General features: G+C 38.7%; 1 protein-coding gene across 2 annotated transcripts in view; it reads left to right on the top strand.

The window, feature by feature from the left end:
* LOC135220492 (arylsulfatase H-like) overlaps positions 1-20,078 on the top strand; it is a 63,665-nt gene that overhangs the window by 979 nt on the left and 42,608 nt on the right. For both annotated transcript variants that reach the window (XM_064257628.1, XM_064257629.1), the window contains exons 2-4: positions 4,998-5,183; positions 12,212-12,315; positions 12,440-12,568. In XM_064257628.1, the coding sequence (XP_064113698.1) occupies positions 4,999-5,183; positions 12,212-12,315; positions 12,440-12,568 (418 nt within the window). In that variant the 5' untranslated portion in view covers position 4,998. The remainder of the gene's footprint in view (positions 1-4,997; positions 5,184-12,211; positions 12,316-12,439; positions 12,569-20,078) is intronic.

Raw genomic sequence — 20,078 nt, 5'->3', positions numbered from 1 at the left:
AGGGGACATTTTGGCTTATGTTTTTTTGTCATGGGGGACATTTTGGCATGATGTTTTTTCTTGGTCACGGGGACATTTTTGGCATAGTTTTGTCGCGGAATTTTGGTTTTTTGTCATGTTTTTTAGTCGGGGACATTTTTGGCTTATGTTTTTTCGTCAGGGGACATTTTGGCTTATGTTTTTTTCGTCAGGGGACATTTTGGCATATGTTTTTTGTCAGGGGACATTTTGGCTTATGTTTTTTGTCAGGGGACATTTTGGCTTATGTTTTTTGTCAGCGGACATTTTGGTGTATGTTTTTTGTCGGGGGACATTTTGGCTTATGTTTTTTCGTCAGGGGACATTTTGGCTTATGTTTTTTCGTCAGGGGACATTTTGGCTTATGTTTTTTGTCAGCGGACATTTTGGTGTATGTTTTTTGTCGGGGGACATTTTGGCTTATGTTTTTTCGTCAGGGGACATTTTGGCTTATGTTTTTTCGTCAGGGGACATTTTGGCATATGTTTTTTGTCAGGGGACATTTTTGGCTTTATGTTTTTTTGTGGGGACTTTTTTTTTTGTGTATGTGTTTTGTCAGGGACATTTTTGCTTAGGTTTTATTTGTCAGGGGACATTTTGCTTATGTTTTCTTGTCCAGGGACATTTTGGCATATGTTTTTGTTTCAGCGGGGACAATTTTGGTGTATGTTTTTTGTCAGGGTTACTTTTGTTTTCTTATTTTTTTTCGTCAGGGGACATTTTGGCATATGTTTTTTGTCAGCGGATATTTTGGTGTATGTTTTTTGTCAGGGGACATTTTGGCTTATGTTTTTTCGTCAGGGGACATTTTGGCATATGTTTTTTGTCAGCGGATATTTTGGCATATGTTTTTTTTGTTTTTTCAGGGGACATATTTGCATTTTATGTTTTTTGTCCATCGGACATTTTTGGCTTATGTTTTTTGTCAGTGGACATTTTTGTGTATGGTGTTTTTTTGTCAGGGGACATTTTTGGCTTATGTTTATTTGTCAGGGGACATTTTGGCTTATGTTTTCTTGTCAGGGGACATTTTGGCATATGTTTTTTGTCAGCGGACATTTTGGTGTATGTTTTTTGTCGGGGGACATTTTGGCTTATGTTTTTTCGTCAGGGGACATTTTGGCATATGTTTTTTGTCAGCGGATATTTTGGTGTATGTTTTTTGTCAGGGGACTTTTGGCATATGTTTTTTGTCGGGGGACATTTTGGCTTATGTTTTTTTCGTCAGGGGACATTTTGGCATATGTTTTTTGTCAGCGGATATTTTGGCATATGTTTTTTTGTCAGGGGACATTTTGGCATATGTTTTTTGTCAGCGGACATTTTGGTGGTATTTTTTTTGTGTCAGGGGAGGGGGACATTTTGGCATATGTTTTTTTTGTCGGGGGACATTTTGGCTTATGTTTTTTCGTCAGGGGACATTTTGGCATATGTTTTTTGTCAGCGGATATTTTGGCATATGTTTTTTTGTCAGGGGACATTTTGGCTTATGTTTTTTCGTCAGGGGACATTTTGGCATGTTTTTTTTTTTTTTTTTTTGTCAGGGGACATTTTTGGCTTATGTTGTTTTCGGTTTACAGGGAACATTTTGGCAATTTTTTTTTTTTTTTTTTTTTTTGGCAGGGGACATTTTTTTGGGCGTATTTTTTTTGGTTTTTTGTCCAATGGACATTTTTTTGTTTTTTTGTCAGAAGACACTTAGGCGTGTGTTTTTTGGCACTGGCGCACAAACTTTAGGAGAGAATAATAAATATATTAAAAATTCTGTTGTTATCCCAAAAAGCATTAAAATTGAGTGAAGATAAACACAAAATAAATTCAATGAAATTACCAAACTGTAAATCATCGGCTCTCTGCTTTAATTCGAAATCGCGAGCCATGGCTCGCAGATATTCTGCATAAGTCAAATACGTAGACATTATATGCAAGCTTCTCTATTCCTCTTTTGCTTAAAATTTCTTGATAAAAGGGACAGTCAGTATAGTAATACCTTTATAAAAGGGACAGTCAGTACAGTAACATCTGGATAAAAGGACAGTTACCACAGTAATACCTGGATAAAAGGACAGTTACCACAGTAATACCTGGATAAAAGGTGGACTATATAAGCTAGAACCGTGTTTCTTAAAGTGTGGTCCACGGACCCCTGGAATGTTCCAAGGGGTCCTCAGGATAATATCAGGAGGAAGCGTTGCTGTTAAGTTCACTAAAAATATTATGCAAAATTGCGAAATTAGTAATGTTGAGAAATCTATTTCTAAGTAAAATGTAAACATTTATCTTGAAGATAAGCCATTGATAAATAATTCAGTAGCAAATTTAGTACTATAATATCATATCCTGAAAAAACTTTTAAACACAAGTGGGAAATTATCATAATAAGTTTAAGAAACACTGATCTAGAACTGAAATTGATCATTAAAGAACAGATACAAAACTGTCACTGGGAAAAAAGTACCGAAGTCATCGAAGTAGTTTAAATTATGTTTTTGTTAGTAATGGCTGTCATCTAATGGTCGTCCAGTTTAACAGCTATGAATAACCTACAATTTGCTATCACTAGAAAAAAAAAAATTTGTATGCAATGTTTAGAAGATAAATAAACTCAAATTAAGTAGAAAGGTTGTTATACTCTGTTTTTTTTTCATCTGTCCATCCGCCTGTGGTGTTTTTGCATGGCAACACTGCGTCCCGGGCTTTAAATAGTTACGCTACGTGTAAGTTTAGGTAAATACAAGGATATCTGGGTATACATTGGCAACTGAAAAGTCTTTTAATAATTTATTGTATGCGAATTACACCGTTAATATTCGAAATAGGATATTATTTAAAGCCCGGGACGCAGGGTTACCATGCGCAAACACCACAGCCGGATGGACAGATGGAAAAAAACAGAGTATAGTTATAAACACCTTTAAACACAAGTTGCTGACATGCCCCAAATTAAATAATACGGCATAATGTCCAAGTCAGAAAGTCATATTCGGGTTCTCAACTTCACCTTATAAGTTAAGAATACCTTAGCTTAACCAGACCACTGAGCTGGTTAACAGCTCTCCTAGGGCTGGCCCGAATGATTAGATATTTTTACTTGGCTATGAACCAATTGGTAACCTAGCAACGGGACCTACTGTGGGAACCGAACCACATTATATGGAGAAATGAATTTCTAATCACCAGAAATATAAAATCCTCTGATTCCTTCATTGGCAGAGCGGGGAAGCGAACTCGCTACTATCTAAACAGTTGGCGAGCACTTAACCCATTCGTCCAACGAAGAGCAACTCCTTCATATAATTCTTCAACGTTTAAAACTCTGGCTTTTATGTGTTAGACAACTGTCAAATAATCTTGGACACATCACTGATAAAATTATAGCAATAAGGATTCTGTTGGCGTCTGAGGCGCCAAGAAACCAAGAGAAAGAAACTAAATGTAAACTTTGCGAGGTCTTACCTCAAAGTAGGTGTGTCTCTAAAAGGATGAAACATTTTAGAAAAATTTCAAGTTACAAGAGAAATGAAAAGTTTGGGAGTGGAAAACAGAAGAAACTCACTAAATTGTATCATATTTTACTAATCACATATACTGTACATGTGGAAATAAATGGTTCAGTAGGCTACATACAGCAGACTGATAGGAAAGGCTTGGTATGAGCTTCACAAATAAACTATAGTAGATTCACATCGGAATCTCTCAGTCTCCCTCAAGAGTTCACAAAGGCAGGATGTATGCTTCACCTCTCCTGAGGGATACGTCTTTCAAAAGCATCCTTCAGGAGACGTGGAACATACATATTGCCTATGGGAACTCTCGACAGAGAGACTGAGAGTTTCCAGCCCCTGTGGTTGGCTTATCAACAGCCAGTCAGGAGCGTCGTACAGGACTGGCCTAGACGTCAGATGCACGGCTGATGTGAATCTACTATAGTACCTGATAGAACTTAGAAAGAGCATTTCAAGGGATCACTGACCAGGTAAATTGACTTTGGATCTTGTTTGTTCTTTCCCGGGTGACAGTAGGGGAGACATGACACACCCACCCACTACCTGCAAACAGGTTTGTCAGCCCCGGGTGGGGCGGGGTAGGTAGGGGAATGGGAGGGTAAGGGAGACATCCACCCTTCTCCTGCAAACCTGTTTGTCCGCCCCAGGTGCGGGCGATGTAGTTAAGGGAATGGGAGGGGGAGACATTCACCCTTCTCCTGCAAAGCTGTTTGTCCGCCCCAGGTGTGGGTGGGGTAGATAGGGGATAGGATGGTAGGGCAGACAGCAGTATCGGGTTCCGCTGCGCGTAACGCGCGCCAACGAGCTCGTAAGGGAATAATACTCCTAACAGGAACGCATAAGGCCAATATACTGTAATCTAGTCGTTGGGACGAAGAAAACAAATATTCATATTAGCATATATAATCATTAGAACTGCATGACCTCTGCAAGATAAATGTGATATATTCTAATAGGTCAAAAATTTGAGAGTAGAGTCTGTGTAAACAGAAATGACTCTTAGAATGACGACAAACAACAAAAGAGGGCTGAAAAAAAGTGGGAATCAAAGGTAGAATCATCCAAATGGAGATTCATAACGCCAACAAAGATTCTTTTCAGTAGAGATAGGACCACAGAATCCATTTTTCCGATCGTTTGGTCAATTTTCTTCAGGTAATAAAGAATGAGTAGCAAATAGATAAGAGGCTGGGGTTGTGATGTACCTGCTGCCCACTTCCTCGAAAGCTGAGGAGCAGAAACAGTGAAAGTGATACATATTGTAGTACTTCTGAGAGACTAACAGAGTCACAAGGTCAACTGATAAAACGCATTCTTGGGAAGCTATCGGCACTTGAAGACGCTTTCTGATAAAACTTGAGTGATCACGAACGACTATTTTATAAGCTTATGAAGGCCACTAAGTTTCGATCTTTTTCAAACCTTTATCTCTTATTTACAGAAAGTCCTTAATAATTTGTCTTTTTTTTTCAGAATGAAGATAGGAATTAGACTGAGCCTGCTATCAGCGTTGATAGCAACAGCGCTGACTGCATCTCCCTTGGGGGAACTAGGGGCCAGACGACCTCCGAATATCTTGGTGATCTTGGCCGACGACTTGGGCATAGGGGATGTCGGTTGCTATGGCAACGATACTATCCGGACTCCCAACATCGACAGGTAATGAAATCTAAACTGCATCAAATCGTGTTCTTTCATCTAACAGTGTTTGGTTTTTTTATTCACAAGTTCTAGGCACAGGACAATGGCATTTTGTATCAGACTACATTTAGTTCATTTTCACTTCTAATTGACTTATTGAACAATGGCTTCATGGCAGAAATTTGAATTCTGAAGAGTTTTCTGGAAAGTACGAATTCGAATGTCGTCAAGACAAATACAAGAACTCAAATGTGCCTAGATTTATTTCTGTGTGTAAATAGTTGCGCGCTGCTGAAGAGCAAGAGCCCGTGCCAACGCAAGGCTGGCTGTATCTAGTTAGTAGTAGCAGCGTAAACAAATCTACCAAAATACACATACACTTTTCCTATTTCACAGACTAGAAATCATTTATGCTACTCATGCTTAACGGGACAAGAGATGAACCATTCAGTAATCAATCAATTTGTTACGGCAAATACTTTTATCAGAGTTAGTAGCTTTCCCACAATTCATTCCCGTGACTCAAGTTAAGTCACTGTCAGTGTTCAATAGAGTTTTTGAAGCCTAACTACAGGGGAAACCGGTTGAAATAGTCAGTCCAAAACCTCCTATACCACCAAACCCGAACTGTAACCGAGTTACAGGACCTTCCTTGAATAAAGTGGGACGCCATATCTTAAAAACTAACCATAGAATCTTCACGAAAATAATCTCATTATGTTTGCCACACCTTAATTACGATTGGTAAATATTTTGAACCCAACCTAACCTAAATTAACCAAGGGGCATGGAAAAAGAACTGGACATTTGACATGAAGAGTTGGTTTCATTTCTGTATTATAAATCTCCGTTCGTCTTTTGTTCTTCTAAACTAAGACAGATTTGTCTATGTGTTGGTCTCCCTTACGTATGCAATTTCATCGACTTACACTTGGATTCAAGTCTTAAAAAATGAAGTCTTCCTTCTCTTGTATATCTTTCTCGTTACATTTTGATAGTACGCCATATGAGTGTGCGTAAGTTCCTCTATAATAATGACTAACCGTATCAATTTGTCGATACCAATATACCCTAAAATATCTAGTTTTTTTCTAAGCTGATGCACTGGGCAACTAGGGAGATTACTTATCAGTATACATTCAATACTAAGTAAACTTCAATGAGTAAATAAAGATCTCAGATGATCAACCAACGAGAGTGAAGGGGTAAAGAGGCCGATAATCAAATCTAAGGAAAATGATCAGAAAAAAGTCACAATTTTGGCTAGGATAAAAATTCACATTAATTTACGGTGGAAATTAAAGATATTAAAGTAATAAAGCAAAATATTTTAGATCTTTCCTTGATATACCCCCAAGGGTATATCGGGGTCGTTATCCCGGACTAATATTTCTTCGGGGTCGTTATCTTTATTATGTTTACAGTCTTATGTTTATGTCTTTACGTCAATCCCCAACGGGCTTATACCGAACGAGCTGCAAAGGTGGATACATACCGGGTTAAGCAAAGACTTCCCAATTGGCTTGTACTGAACGTGCCACAAAAGTGGATACAGACTGGGTTAAAATTTAAAATAAAATTCCCAGCAGGCTTTGCTAAACACGCGGCAAAGGTGGATACATACTGGGTTAAAATGAAATCCCCAACGTGCTTGTAATAAACACACGGCAAAGGTGGACACATACTGGGTTAAAATGAAATCCCCAACGGGCTTGTAATAAACACACTGCAAAGGTGGAAACATAGTGGGATAAAATGAAATCCCCAACGGGCTTGTAATAAACACACTGCAAAGGTGGACACATACTGGGTTAAAATGAAATCCCCAACGGGCTTGTAATAAACACACTGCAAAGGTGGACACATACTGGGTTAAAATGAAATCCCCAACAGGCTTGCACTAAACATGCCGCAAAGGTAGCGATACATACTGGGTTTAAAAAAAGAATCCCCAGTAGGCTTGTACTAAACACGCTACAAAGATGGATGCATACTGGGTTGAAACCTTGGGCGTCTCTATCTAGGAAAGATTAAAGCGACTTTTTTTAGCTGTGACATTTTTGCTTGGATTCAAGGGGTGTGACCCATCTGCAAGCCGTCTACCACCCTTATTAATTTTCTTTAATTTCATTGAGTTTTTAATCATAGGTGATAAGCAATCAACTGACACAGGAGGTGAGCGCCTCTAAAATAGTGATAAGTTGAAGATAACGATTTCCAAACTTCGGAGACTGGTTATCTGTATTTCTTTCATCTTGAAGATAAATCACGCGAGAAATACTTATTGCAACATTCAGATTAAACTACATCAAAAGATTTATTCAAACGGTATCAGTTATATCATACATGGGAATAATAATTACTGGAGAGTGCACTTTCCTCTAAAATTAGATATCTATAAAATGACAAAGCTGAGTATTTTTTTTTCATAAACGAGGGCTACCGGAAGGGGTATTCCATTTACTTTGTGCTACAAGGGTTAAACATATACCACTAAGGAACTATGTAAGATAGGATGTTACAAACTCAGGAAAACAGAGGAGAATTCCATAGGTTTTTGTGGAGAATCTATGTGAATAGAACAGTATTCCCATAATGGTAAAGGGATATGGTAGTACTTGATTTTGTGTTCCAGTGGTTAACAATCTTTTTAATGCACTCACTTCTGAACTAATATCTACGGAGGAGAAGGACCAGGGATAGCAAATTCACGGAATGTATGCTACTATTGCACCCGCCCCGGTTTTTTTGGCCATGCCACTAGCTTGGGTTAGGTTAGCTTAGATGAGTTCAAAGATGTATCTTATCAGTAATTTGGGCGAGGGAAACATAAAGAGATTTTTTCAAGAAGATTCTTTGGTTAGTTTCTTAAGATATGTCATTCCGCTATTTTCAGGGAAGGTCCTGGTATGCAAATTCCGCAAGGGTATACTAGCATTGCACCAACCGCGATTTTTTTGCAATGACCTCTAGTTTAGGTTAGGTTAGGTTAGGTTAGGTTAGGTTAGGTTGGGTTAGTTCAAAGACGTTTTCTACACGTAAATTGGTTGTGGGAAACATAATGAGATTATTTTCAAGAAAATTCTAAGGTTAGCTTTTAAGATATGGTATCCTGCTTCTTTTCACGAAGGTCCCAGTGATCAGTTGCAGTTTGGAAATATGCAGGTGGGGGTGTGGGGTTTGGTGGTAGGGGAGGTGTTGGACCAGTTATCATAACTGGGTCCCCTTGTACTGAACATTGACAATGATTGCTAACTTGGCAACAGTTGACTCATCAGAATAAACTGTGGGAAAGCAACTGAATCTGATAAAATATTTACTCCAACAAGGACGACTGAGTTTCAGTATGATTACTTGCTGAGATAAGGCTTTATATCTTCAAAAGCAGCTATTTGATGAGGAAATGGCCACTTCAAAGATTCATAAATCGAAACTTCTTTGGATCTAGGATCACTTTGTGGTCCACTTGTCACAGAGTTTCGTATCATGCCAAGCTTTCTCTTATTACTCGCAGTTTAATGCATATGAAGCAGTTCATCTTAACTAATTAAGTTTGTTTGTTATTGAATTTTCATTAAGTAATCATCAAATCATACTATAATGGGCGTAATGTCTGCCTGTCTGTCTGTCTGTCTGTCTGTCTGTCATTCGATCACGGCCAAACGGCTGGTCAGATGGGCATGAAACTTGGCAGGGTTATGGTTGGGACCCCTAAGATGGTTTTTAATGGGGTTTCATCCAACCTACCGCCCTCCTTTGTAGGGGGTGGGGGTGAGAAGGGATTTCCTGAAACGGAGCTGTTTCTGGCCGTGAAACGAGGCTGGTTATTCCCGTAGACTTAGTTACTTCACGATTTTTCATACATAATTTCTGTACAACTTCCCCGGAGAAAGTTGCTAATATTTCAGCTCGGACACAATAGAAGATGAAAATTATCATCAATATCTGCAAGATTTTTTGAATAACTTAAATCCATCGGGACTGCCAGTGCACAAAATAACGTTGAAGAAGTACTGCCCGGTAATGTTGCTTCGGAATTTCGATCTTGCCAATGGACATAATAAAAAGGTAACTGACAAGTTCCTACTTTCTACTCTTTTTTGGAAGACACAGGATCATAAGAGCATTTATCAGTAGCCATAACGCACTGACATACAAGTTGCGTCTTTGCAGTAACATAATGAAAAGAAAGATACTTTATTATTCATATTACCATGCAAAGTAATTGACAAAGAAACAAACCAATCAAGATCCCTGTTCCGTTAAATGAAAGTCACCGACGAGAGAGAGAGAGAGAGAGAGAGAGCCATTTAACGACATTAATACACTACAATTTTATAATTTTATCTTGCTATCAAGAAATGAGAAAGAGGAAGAGAGAGGAGATAATTTGTGATTTGAGAGCTAAGTAATCCGATAATCCCATCACCGTCTTCGTTACTTGACTTACATTGAGAGAGAGAGAGAGAGAGAGAGAGAGAGAGAGAATCATTAAAAGAGGGTAAACAATAATGAATACGAACTTCTTTACGTTCATTGATCATCCCTTCACTTACTTTAAGAGAGAGAGAGAGAGAGAGAGAGAGAGAGAGAGAGAGAGAGAGAGAGAATATCATTAAAAGAGGGGAAACAACAATGAATAAGAATTTCTCTGCGTTCAGTGATCGTCCCTTGAATTACATTACGAGAGAGAGAGAGAGAGAGAGAGAGAGAGAGACTATTCGTATAATCGCCCTTATTTTAATATTGCTGAACAAATAGTACATATAAATTTTTCACTTTTGCACCCGTATTTTATCACCCATCATAGATGGGTAAGTTTGCTAGTTTTTAGTAATAATCCTTCCAACACCTCCCCCACCTGCATATTCCGGAACTGCAACCGAGTACCGAAACTTTCCTTTAAAAACACGAGACGCCATTGGTTAGAAACTACCCATAACATCTTCTTCAAAATAATCTCATTACATTTTCTATACCCAAATTACCAGCACATTATGTCTTCAGACTAACTTAACCCAACCCAACCTAACCTAACCTAACCCAGGGGCATGGCAACAAAACTGGTGCTGGTGCAATAATAGTATACATCTCGGGAATTTGCCACCCAGACCCCGAGTCCTACACCTCCGCCCTTCACCTCCAATGGACTGGAAGGTGACATGACTGGAGTTCAGAAGCGAGGGAGCACAAAACAGAGTATATTTTGGAAACACTCGTGATTTCTGCGGAATGCAATGTCATGATCTCAACATGAACATGTTATATTCTGTCAAAATGAAATTGAGGGTAATGGAACTAAACATTCTCTGAAGCTGATTGAAATTACGATTAGAGTTCTTTGGAAATATCAGATAACGAATTTGAAAAGCTTTGCCTAGAGCATTGGTTCTCAGCTCGTTTGAGGTTATGGACCACTAGCTCATTGGAAAAGATATCCTTGGACCACGTCATTTTTTCACTAATGACAAATAAAGCATAGACAGTAAACGTTTTGTTGTTGGAGAATATTTCTCGCACAAGAATTACAAACTGAATTTCGAGGAAATGATAGATAGTTCTTGAGTTATGCAGAAAGCTACCGTATTGGTCTCATTTTCTTTGCGATCACACTTCTGGGATATCTTTTCATTGACAAGCTTTTCAGTGTTTAGGTGTGGCAACATATTTCTGCAGTTAAGGAAGGAATGATAGTTATTGGGAACTTCGCAAAAGGCTGGGTACAAATTTTTGGTTTGCGTGTGTACTAAGAAAACTGGAGCATGATGCATCAACCACTTCATATATTTACTTGATTACTGAGAGTTGCTCTTTCTATTAATGACCTTGAATTAAGTAGGATGATATCATATTACTTTAAGTTAGGTATATCTTTAGTTTAACCAGACCACTGAGCTGATTAACAGCTCTCATAGGGCTGGCCAGCATGATTAGATTCTTTTGTATTTACGTGGCCAGGAACCAATTGGTTACCTAGCAACGGGACCTACAGCTTATTGTGGGATCCGAACCACATTATATCGAGAAATGAAGATCTAATCACCAGAAATAAATTAATTTGGTTCCGCATTGGGGTAGCAGGGAGCGAACTTGGGCTACTAGACTGATAGACTAGTACGCAACACACTCGTCCACTGAGGAACCACTTTCAGTTGAGTATGTCTCCTCGCAGTAAACTTTACCTCTTTTGTATAATATGTGATTATGGCACCAATAGTTTTTCAAAAGAAGTGAAACAATTTCATCGCGATTTCTTTCTTAAACTTCGGGGCGAGCAATCGTTTTCAGGAATACACAATAGAGATGTCTATTAGTACTACTGTTGGGAAAACCCTGTACTGTTTTGTTCAATGGGTGGATTGGGAACCTGACTGATTTTGGTGTAAAAATGCTGAGGCAGAAATATTTAATTTGTTGTCATTGATAACGTTTTTTTCAAGGCCAAGATTTCTTTGTTTTGTAAAGAAAGCAGATTTTGATCTCATTGGCTGAGGGGCTCCTGCGGATATAGTTATAGTCTTCAATCACTTCAACGTTCCTCTCACACTTAATTTAGCGATTTTCCTTACGCGCTCACTTTGGGAGGCTGTATAAATTATTGTAAATATATTTATCAAGACAGGGTGACAAGAAGTAGCCGGTCAACAATAGGTGACATTTATTAGCCGACGCGTTTCCTAAGAACATAGTTACATCTTCAAGCCTAAAAGAGGGAAAACAAACAGATTAAAAATACACGGAATATTAATAATGACTCTAAGAGTCTCAACGGACTTAAAATATCTAAATACGTTATACTAAAAGTTGAAAACGAAATGACATGACAGGGAAAAGTGAGATGTGGAGAAAACATTTCAAGATAGGTACAGTTGGACGACGGAGTAGGTGTGCGGGTATAGTTTGGGCACTAACTGCTTAATAAATATACGTAAGTAAAGCTGCTTAATAAATATACATAAGGTAAAGTTAACAGCCAGCGATGTAGGTTATATAGTGAGTATGTGAGCCTCATTCTTAATCTGCTTAATCTGACTCTCTCTTAACAGACTGGCAGCAGAAGGGGTCAAGCTGACACACCATCTGGCAGCTGCGCCTATGTGCACTCCAAGCAGGGCTGCCATGATGACATCCCGATACCCAGCTCGATATGGTAAGAAGACATCTGGCTTTCTTTCCGAACTACTTTTAAGCTTTGAAACGAACATGGGTGCTATTCGAGACGTATACGTTCTTCTCTAGGTTTCTGCTAATAGATCTCCGTCTTCCCTTGTCAGGTCTCGTGCCAAACGAGAGACTTGAGACGGTCGTGATTCCCCACATATCAAGTAGGGTCGCCCTGCCACTCGACGAGGTCACGCTGGCAACTGCACTCAGGGCTGCCAACTACACCACGGCCCTAGTCGGTAAGTTTGGAATTCCCATGTTCGCCTGGGTACTAAATTTAGCCCAACTCTTGCCTAAGGGTACAGTGGTACTATACACTTCTCCAGCCTTTTTTAGTGATCATTTATGGTGACCCTTTTCTCACATATGATTAACTATTGATTCCACCTGTAACAAGGCGTGATCCGACCTCCAGCTTACTTGGAACACTTGCAAGATTTTTCCCTCACGCATAAGTAGTAACCATTGTATTCCTAACTTTTAGCGTAAATTAAAATGTGCTAAAATCTGTGGTCAAATAGCGCGTTGTTTCACCAACGAAAATTGAAAATAAATACGCTATATTTTATTGGAAATAATTTTTTATGTACTGCTTAACATGCACATTATTTATTCTTTACATTTCCATTCTAATAAATAAATCATAAATATCGTATCCTAAAATTCCTGTATCTTTAACTCAACGCGAAACACTTTTTTGAGACCTTTTGAGGCTCCTCCATAGGGCTTTCCTACCCCCGTTAATTCCACTGCTTTAACACGGGTGGTAAGCTTATTTGTGAGGAAAGTAAATTACTTTTCCTGTGGATCGATGTTACAGTCAATGAGAATAGAATCGGTGTATCTGTCTACCTTCCTCGTCTTTCGGATAAGTTTATCCTTTCTTTTTTTTAAAGTGGCAACGTCTATGAATTGAAAGGTGCAAGATTGTCGTGTCTGCCATTTCAATGACTTTGGTAAAATTCTACTTTTTCCTTACTCGGGGAGTAAGCCTACAAACTACTGTTGTTGGGGGCGGGGGTGGGGGGCGGTTAAGAAAGCCTAAAAAGGTAAGAAAAAGGTGTTTCGCGTTGAATTAAAGATACAGGAATTTTAGAAGATATTTATGATTCATTTATTAGAATGAAAATGCACAAAATAAATGTGCATCTCAAACAGTACAGAGGAAAGTTATTTCTCATAAAATATAGTGTATTTACTTTCAATTTTCGTTGGTGAGACAACGCGCTATTTGACCGTAGATTTTAGCTCGCTCCCCAAAAAAGCTGGAGGTCGGATCACGCCTTTTTTTTTATTCATACATTTGATAAATGACTGCGATCATGAACATACAAAACGTGAATTTATATTTGTAAGTAATCCTTCATGGTAAAAGTTCGCTTCAGAATCTACCAGCCTTTGAAAGTCGGACGACTTTATTCTGAACTGCCATAATTTACTGGATACTGAAGGTACATAATTGTCTCTCTTTCTCTACTACGACGTGGAAAACACATTCTTTGAAAAATGGACTGTGCAACGTTGCATTGCATTGGCATCTGTTATTCTAGCTTATTTCTCAGTCTTTGAATGACCTAAGGATGAGATCATGGAATAATATCTTCTTTTGCCCAAGTTTAGATCATATAGCAAACTGTCATTTACAAAGTCTGCTCGCACGGCCATATATAACTTGCTCCTTGCTCGCAAAGGGTAAAATGATAAGGCTATTTTTCTTTCGTTTACTTTGATATCTGTTTTAACGCCATAATCATGTGGCACTGAGGTGATAGAATTCTCAGATCCGGCACCCTCCTCGCTACAAACCATTTTCTTTTATAGTTAGCGCCCTCTAACTCTCTCCACAGGTATTTTCACGTATCATTTCATCTATCTAAACTACACCGACTGGAACCGAAACTTGTCCTTGTGTCCTTTCAGTCACTCAGAAACAAAAGCACAGAGTCTTGAGATAGTCTTATCAGCATAACATAACTAATGTCTCACGCGAGGGCTTACAAAATAAGGACCCCTCTCCATCTTTCCATATGACAACTCTTTGCTGATTTATGATAGCATGGTAACGAGGCCATGAACTTTTCTGGTCTAGCGTCTTCCACGCGACAGACAGTTCTATTTCAAATTTGGTATCATCTAACCATCTACAAATTACGTCTCTTATATTAGGGGTTACCAAAGGCCTTATTTATGTTACTGTGGAGTCACAATCGCACTGAATTCTACCCTGATGTAGTTCACGTTTCAGACTATATCTAAGAGGTTGCAAGGTCGAGAGAGACCTTACAGACCTTACAGACCTTAACATCTTGTTCGGGTTGCCCCAAGGTCCCTCAGTGTGAGGCACCTCTAATGTTCTACCAGAGAGTTGCTAGTACATCTTCCGGTATATTTTGCATCTTCCAATCTTGGATGGTCTGGGATGCAGTTTAGATATTTGTCGAGCTTATTCTTAAACACATCTACGCTCACTCCTGATATATTCCTCAGATGAGCTGGCAACGCATTGAATAGACGCTGCATTATCGATGCTGGTGCGTAGTGGATTAATGTCCTGTGTGCTTTCCTTATTTTTCCTGGTATAGTTTTGGGCACTATTAATCTACCTCTGCTTGCTCTTTCTGATATTTTTAGTTCCATGATATTTTCTGCTATTCCTTCTATCTGTTTCCATGCCTGAATTATCATGTATCGTTCTCTCTCCTTTAGACTATATAATTTTAAGAATTGTAGTCTTTCCCAGTAGTCTAGGTCCTTAACTTCTTCTATTCTAGCTGTAAAGGACCTTCGTACACTCTCTATTTGTGCAATATCCTTTTGATAGTGTGGGTACCATATCATATTGCAATATTCAAGTGGACTACGAACATATGTTTTATAAAGCATAATCATGTGTTCAGCTTTTCTTGTTTTGAAGTGCCGTAACAACATTCCCATTTTTGCTTTACATTTTGCCAACAGAGTTTGCTATTTGATCATTGCATAACATGTTCCTATTCATCATCACACCAAGGTCTTTATCTGCTTCCTTATTTGTGATGGTCTCATTATTAGGTCCCTTATATGCATATAGCTTTCTTTCTCTGTCTCCATAATTTATTGATTCAAATTTATCAGAGTTAAATACCATCCTATTTACCTCTGCCCAATCATATACTTTGTTAAGGTCTCTTTGTAGAGCGTTCCTATCTTCATCACAAGTAATTTCTCTACTTATTCTTGTGTCATCTGCGAAACTACTCACTACCGAATCCTTCACATTATTGTCTATGTCTTCAATCATAATAACAAACAGTATTGCAGCTAACACCGTACCTTGCGGCACACCGGATATTACCTTGACTTCATCCGATTTCTCGTCGTTTGCAATAACTATCTGTTTTCTGTTGTGTAAAAAATTCTTTTAACCATCTTCCTACTTTATCCACGATATTGTGTTTTCTCATTTTCTTCGCTAATATATTATGGTCTACTTTATCAAAAGCTTTTGCAAAGTCTAAATAAACCACATCTGTTTCATTTCCGCTTTTCATATTTTTGAATATGTTCTCACGGTGGACTAACAGTTGGGTTTGTGTACTTTTTCCGGGTACGAAACCATGTTGTCCTTTATTAAACAAATTATTTTTTATTAAATGTTTCATAATATTTTTCTTCATTACCCTTTCATACACTTTCATAATATGTGATGTTAGACTCACAGGCCTATAATTACTTGCCTCTAGTCTTGATCCACTTTTGAAAGTAGGGGTAATATATGCTAATTTGTGCTCATCATAAATCTTGCCTGTATCTACACTTTGTCTTAATAATATTGCAAGTGGCTTTGCGATAGAATGAACTACTTTCTTTAACAAAATAGCAGGAATTCCATCAGGCCCTGCAGCAGCTCCATTTTTAATTTCATTAATAGCCTGCACAATATCAGCTTCATTAATATCTATGTCAGCTAAATATTCACTATTTTCATCCCTTACTTCTATATCATTATCTTCATTATCTATTCTAGGGGTGAATTCTCTCTTATATCGTTCTGCCAGTATGTTGCAAATTTCCTTTTTTTTCATTCGTTAATCTCCCTTCAATTCTCAGAGGGCCTATTTCTCTATTCTTCTTTTATTCATCTTCTTAGCATATGAGTATAATAGCTTGGGGTTTTGCTTGATATTTAATAGGGTTTTTTCTTCCAAGTCCCGTTTTTCATTTTCTTTTGATTGTATAATCTTTTGTTCTGCATTTTCTATCTTACTTTTTAGTTACCTTTTTTCCACTTTCTGATTTTCTGGAACAAGATCCTTCTGTCTCTTGGTATGCATGAATGATGTTTACTTTTCTTCTTCGGTATATATTTTTCCACTATTTCTCCATATTTTATATAATATCTCCGTATTTACCCTTATGTCATCACTTACGAAAATGTTATCCCAATCTTTGTTTAATTCTTCATTAATTTTCTGACCATTTTATATTTTTACTGTAGAAGTTGTATTTTCCATATCCTTCCCACTTTTTCATTTCTTGCTTATCTCTATTTTCACTTGCTTTGGAATGAACTGTTAATTCTATGACATTATGGTCTGAAATATTCGCATTATAAACTATTATTTCTTTAACATAATTCATCTCGTTCACAAATACTAGGTCTAAAGTATTTTCCTTTCTTGTTGGCAGGTGATTTATTTGTTGAATGTTGTATTCTAGTAGCATATCTAATAGCTTTTCAAATTGCCTCTTATCTTCTGCACTACTATTACTCTCTTTTTTATATGTATAAGTACAACCACAATCTCCTATTCGTTCTTTCCATTCTACGAAAGGAAAGTTGAAGTCACCAGATAGGAGAATAGTCCAGTCCTTGTGATTTCTACATATATCATCCAATTTTTCAATTATTAAGTCAAACTCTTTAGTATTAGGAGGTCTATATATTACTATGTTCATCAATTTTTCAGATTCAAATTCTACCGCTATTAGTTCACATTCTGAGTTACTATATTTCTCATATATTTTTCCTTGTTTTTTGTCTTTCCCATATATTGCGGTTCCCCCTTGATTCCTATTTTTTCTATCTGATCTATAAGTTTGGAACCCTTTTATTTGATCATCATTCCCAGTCTCTTGGGAATACCAGGTTTCACTTATATTCATTATATCTATTTTCTTTTCATTTTGGGTTAGTTCTTCTAAGTACTCTATTTTTCTTTTTGAGTTACTCGTAACTAAACCCTGCGCATTCATCACTATGATGGAGAGAGAGAGAGAGAGAGGTTGCAGGGTCGTAGAGAGAGAGAGAGAGAGAGAGAGAGAGGAGAGAGAGGAGACCTTACCTTACCTTACAGACCTTACAGTTCGTTCGGGTTGCCCCAGGTCCCTCAGTGTGAGGCGCCTCTAATGTCTACCAGAGAGTTGCTAGTACATCTTCCGGTATATTTTGCATCTTCCAATCTTGGATGGTCTGGGATGCAGTTTAGATATTTGTCGAGCTTATTCTTAAACACATCTACGCTCACTCCTGATATATTCCTCAGATGAGCTGGCAACGCATTGAATAGACGCTGCATTATCGATGCTGGTGCGTAGTGGATTAATGTTCTGTGTGCTTTCTTATTTTTCCTGGTATAAGTTTTGGGCACTATTAATCTACCTCTGCTTGCTCTTTCTGATATTTTTAGTTCCATGATATTTTCTGTTATTCCTTCTATCTGTTTCCATGCCTGAATTATCATGTAGCGTTCTCTTCTCCTTTCTAGACTATATAATTTTAAGGATTGTAGTCTTTCCCAGTAGTCTAGGTCCTTAACTTCTTCTATTCTAGCTGTAAAGGACCTTTGTACACTCTCTATTTGTGCATATCCTTTTGATAGTGTGGGTACCATATCATATTGCAATATACAAGTGGACTACGAACATATGTTTTATAAAGCATAATCATGTGTTCAGCTTTTCTTGTTTTGAAGTGCCGTAACAACATTCCCATTTTGCTTTACATTTTGCCAACAGAATGGCTATTTGATCATTGCATAACATGTTCCTATTCATCATCACACCAAGGTCTTTAACTGCTTCCTTATTTGTGATTGTCTCATTATTAGGTCCCTATATGCATATAGAGAGAGAGAAGGAGAGAGAGAGGGAGAGCAGAGAGAGATAGAGGGATAGAGAGGTTGGCAGGGGTCGTAGAGGAGAGAGAGACGGAGGAGAGAGAGGAGAGAGGAAGAGGAGAGAGATAGAGAGAGAGGTTTCAGGGTCGTAGAGAGGGAAGAGAGAGAGAGAGGAGGAGAGAGAGAGAGAGAGAGAGAGAGAGAGAGAGAGAGAGAGAGGTTTGCAAAAGGCTCTCTCGTAGAGAGAGAAGAGAGACGGGAGAGAGAGAGAGAGAGAGGAGAGTTTGCAGGGTCCGTAGAGAGAGAGAGCAGAGAGAGAAGAGGAGAGAGAGAGAAGAGAGAAGAGGTTGCACGGGTCGTAGAGAGAGAGAGAGAGAGAGAGAGAGAGAGAGAGAGAGAGGAGAGAGAGAGAGAGAGAAGAGAGAGAGAGCGAGAGAGAGGAGGTTGCAGGGGTGCGTAGAGAGGAGAGAGAGAGAGCAGGAGAGAGAGAGAGAGGAGAGAGAGGAGGAGAGAAGAGAGAGAGAGAGAGAGAGAGAGAGAGAGGTTTGCAAGGGTCGTTTGAGAGAGAGAGAGAGAGAGAGAGAGAGGGAAGGAGAGAGAGAGAGAGAGAGAGCGAGAGAGAGAGAGAGATAGGTTGTCAGGGTGTTTCGTAGAGAGAGAGAGAGAGAGATAGAGAGAGAGAGAGAGAGGAGAGAGAGAGAGAGAGAGAGAGAAGTTCAGGGTACGTAGAGAGAGAGAGAGAGGAGAGGAGAGTAGAGAGAGAGAGAGAAAGAGGTTGCAGGTCGTAGAGAGAGAGAGAGAGAGAGAGAGAGAGAGAAAGAGAGAGAGGAGAGAGAGAGAGAGAGAGAGAGAGAGGAGAGAGAGAGAGTTGCACGGGTCGTAGAGAGAGAGTAGAGAGAGAGAGAGAGAGAGAAGAGATGGTTTGCAGTGTCGAGAGAGAGAGAGTTGAGAGAGAGTTGAGGAGAGAGAGAGAGAGAGAGAGGTTGCAGCAAAAGGGGTCGTAGAGGGGTAGAATAGAGAGAGAGAGAGAGACCTTACCTTACCTTGACACAGACCTTACATCTTGTTCGGGTTGCCCCGGTCCCCGGCCCTCAGTGTGAGGCACCTCTAATGTCTACCAGAGAGTTGCTAGTACATCTTCCGGTATATTTTGCATCTTCCAATCTTGGATGGTCTGGGATGCAGTTTAGATATTCGTCGAGCTTATTCTTAAACACATCTACGCTCACTCCTGATATTCCTCAGATGAGCTGGCAACGCATTGAATAGACGCTGCATTATCGATGGCTGGTGCGTAGTGGATTAATGTCCTGTGTGCTTCCTTATTTTTCCTGGTATATTTTTGGGCACTATTAATCTACCTCTGCTTGCTCTTTCTGATATTTTTAGTTCCATGATATTTTCTGCTATTCCTTCTATCTGTTTCCATGCCTGAATTATCATGTAGCGTTCTCTTCTCCTTTCCAGACTATATAATTTAAGAATTGTAGTCCTTTTTTCCCAGTAGTCTAGGTCCTTAACTTCTTCTATTCTAGCTGTAAAGGACCTTTGTACACTCTCTATTTGTGCCAATATCCTTTTGATAGTGTGGGTACCATATCATATTGCAATATTCAAAGTGGACTGACGAACATATGTTTTATAAAGCATA

The sequence above is a fragment of the Macrobrachium nipponense genome, chromosome 2, assembly GCF_015104395.2.
Source record: "Macrobrachium nipponense isolate FS-2020 chromosome 2, ASM1510439v2, whole genome shotgun sequence".
In the NCBI taxonomy this organism is placed as follows: domain Eukaryota; kingdom Metazoa; phylum Arthropoda; class Malacostraca; order Decapoda; family Palaemonidae; genus Macrobrachium; species Macrobrachium nipponense.
This window is presented reverse-complemented; position numbering and strand designations above follow the sequence as displayed.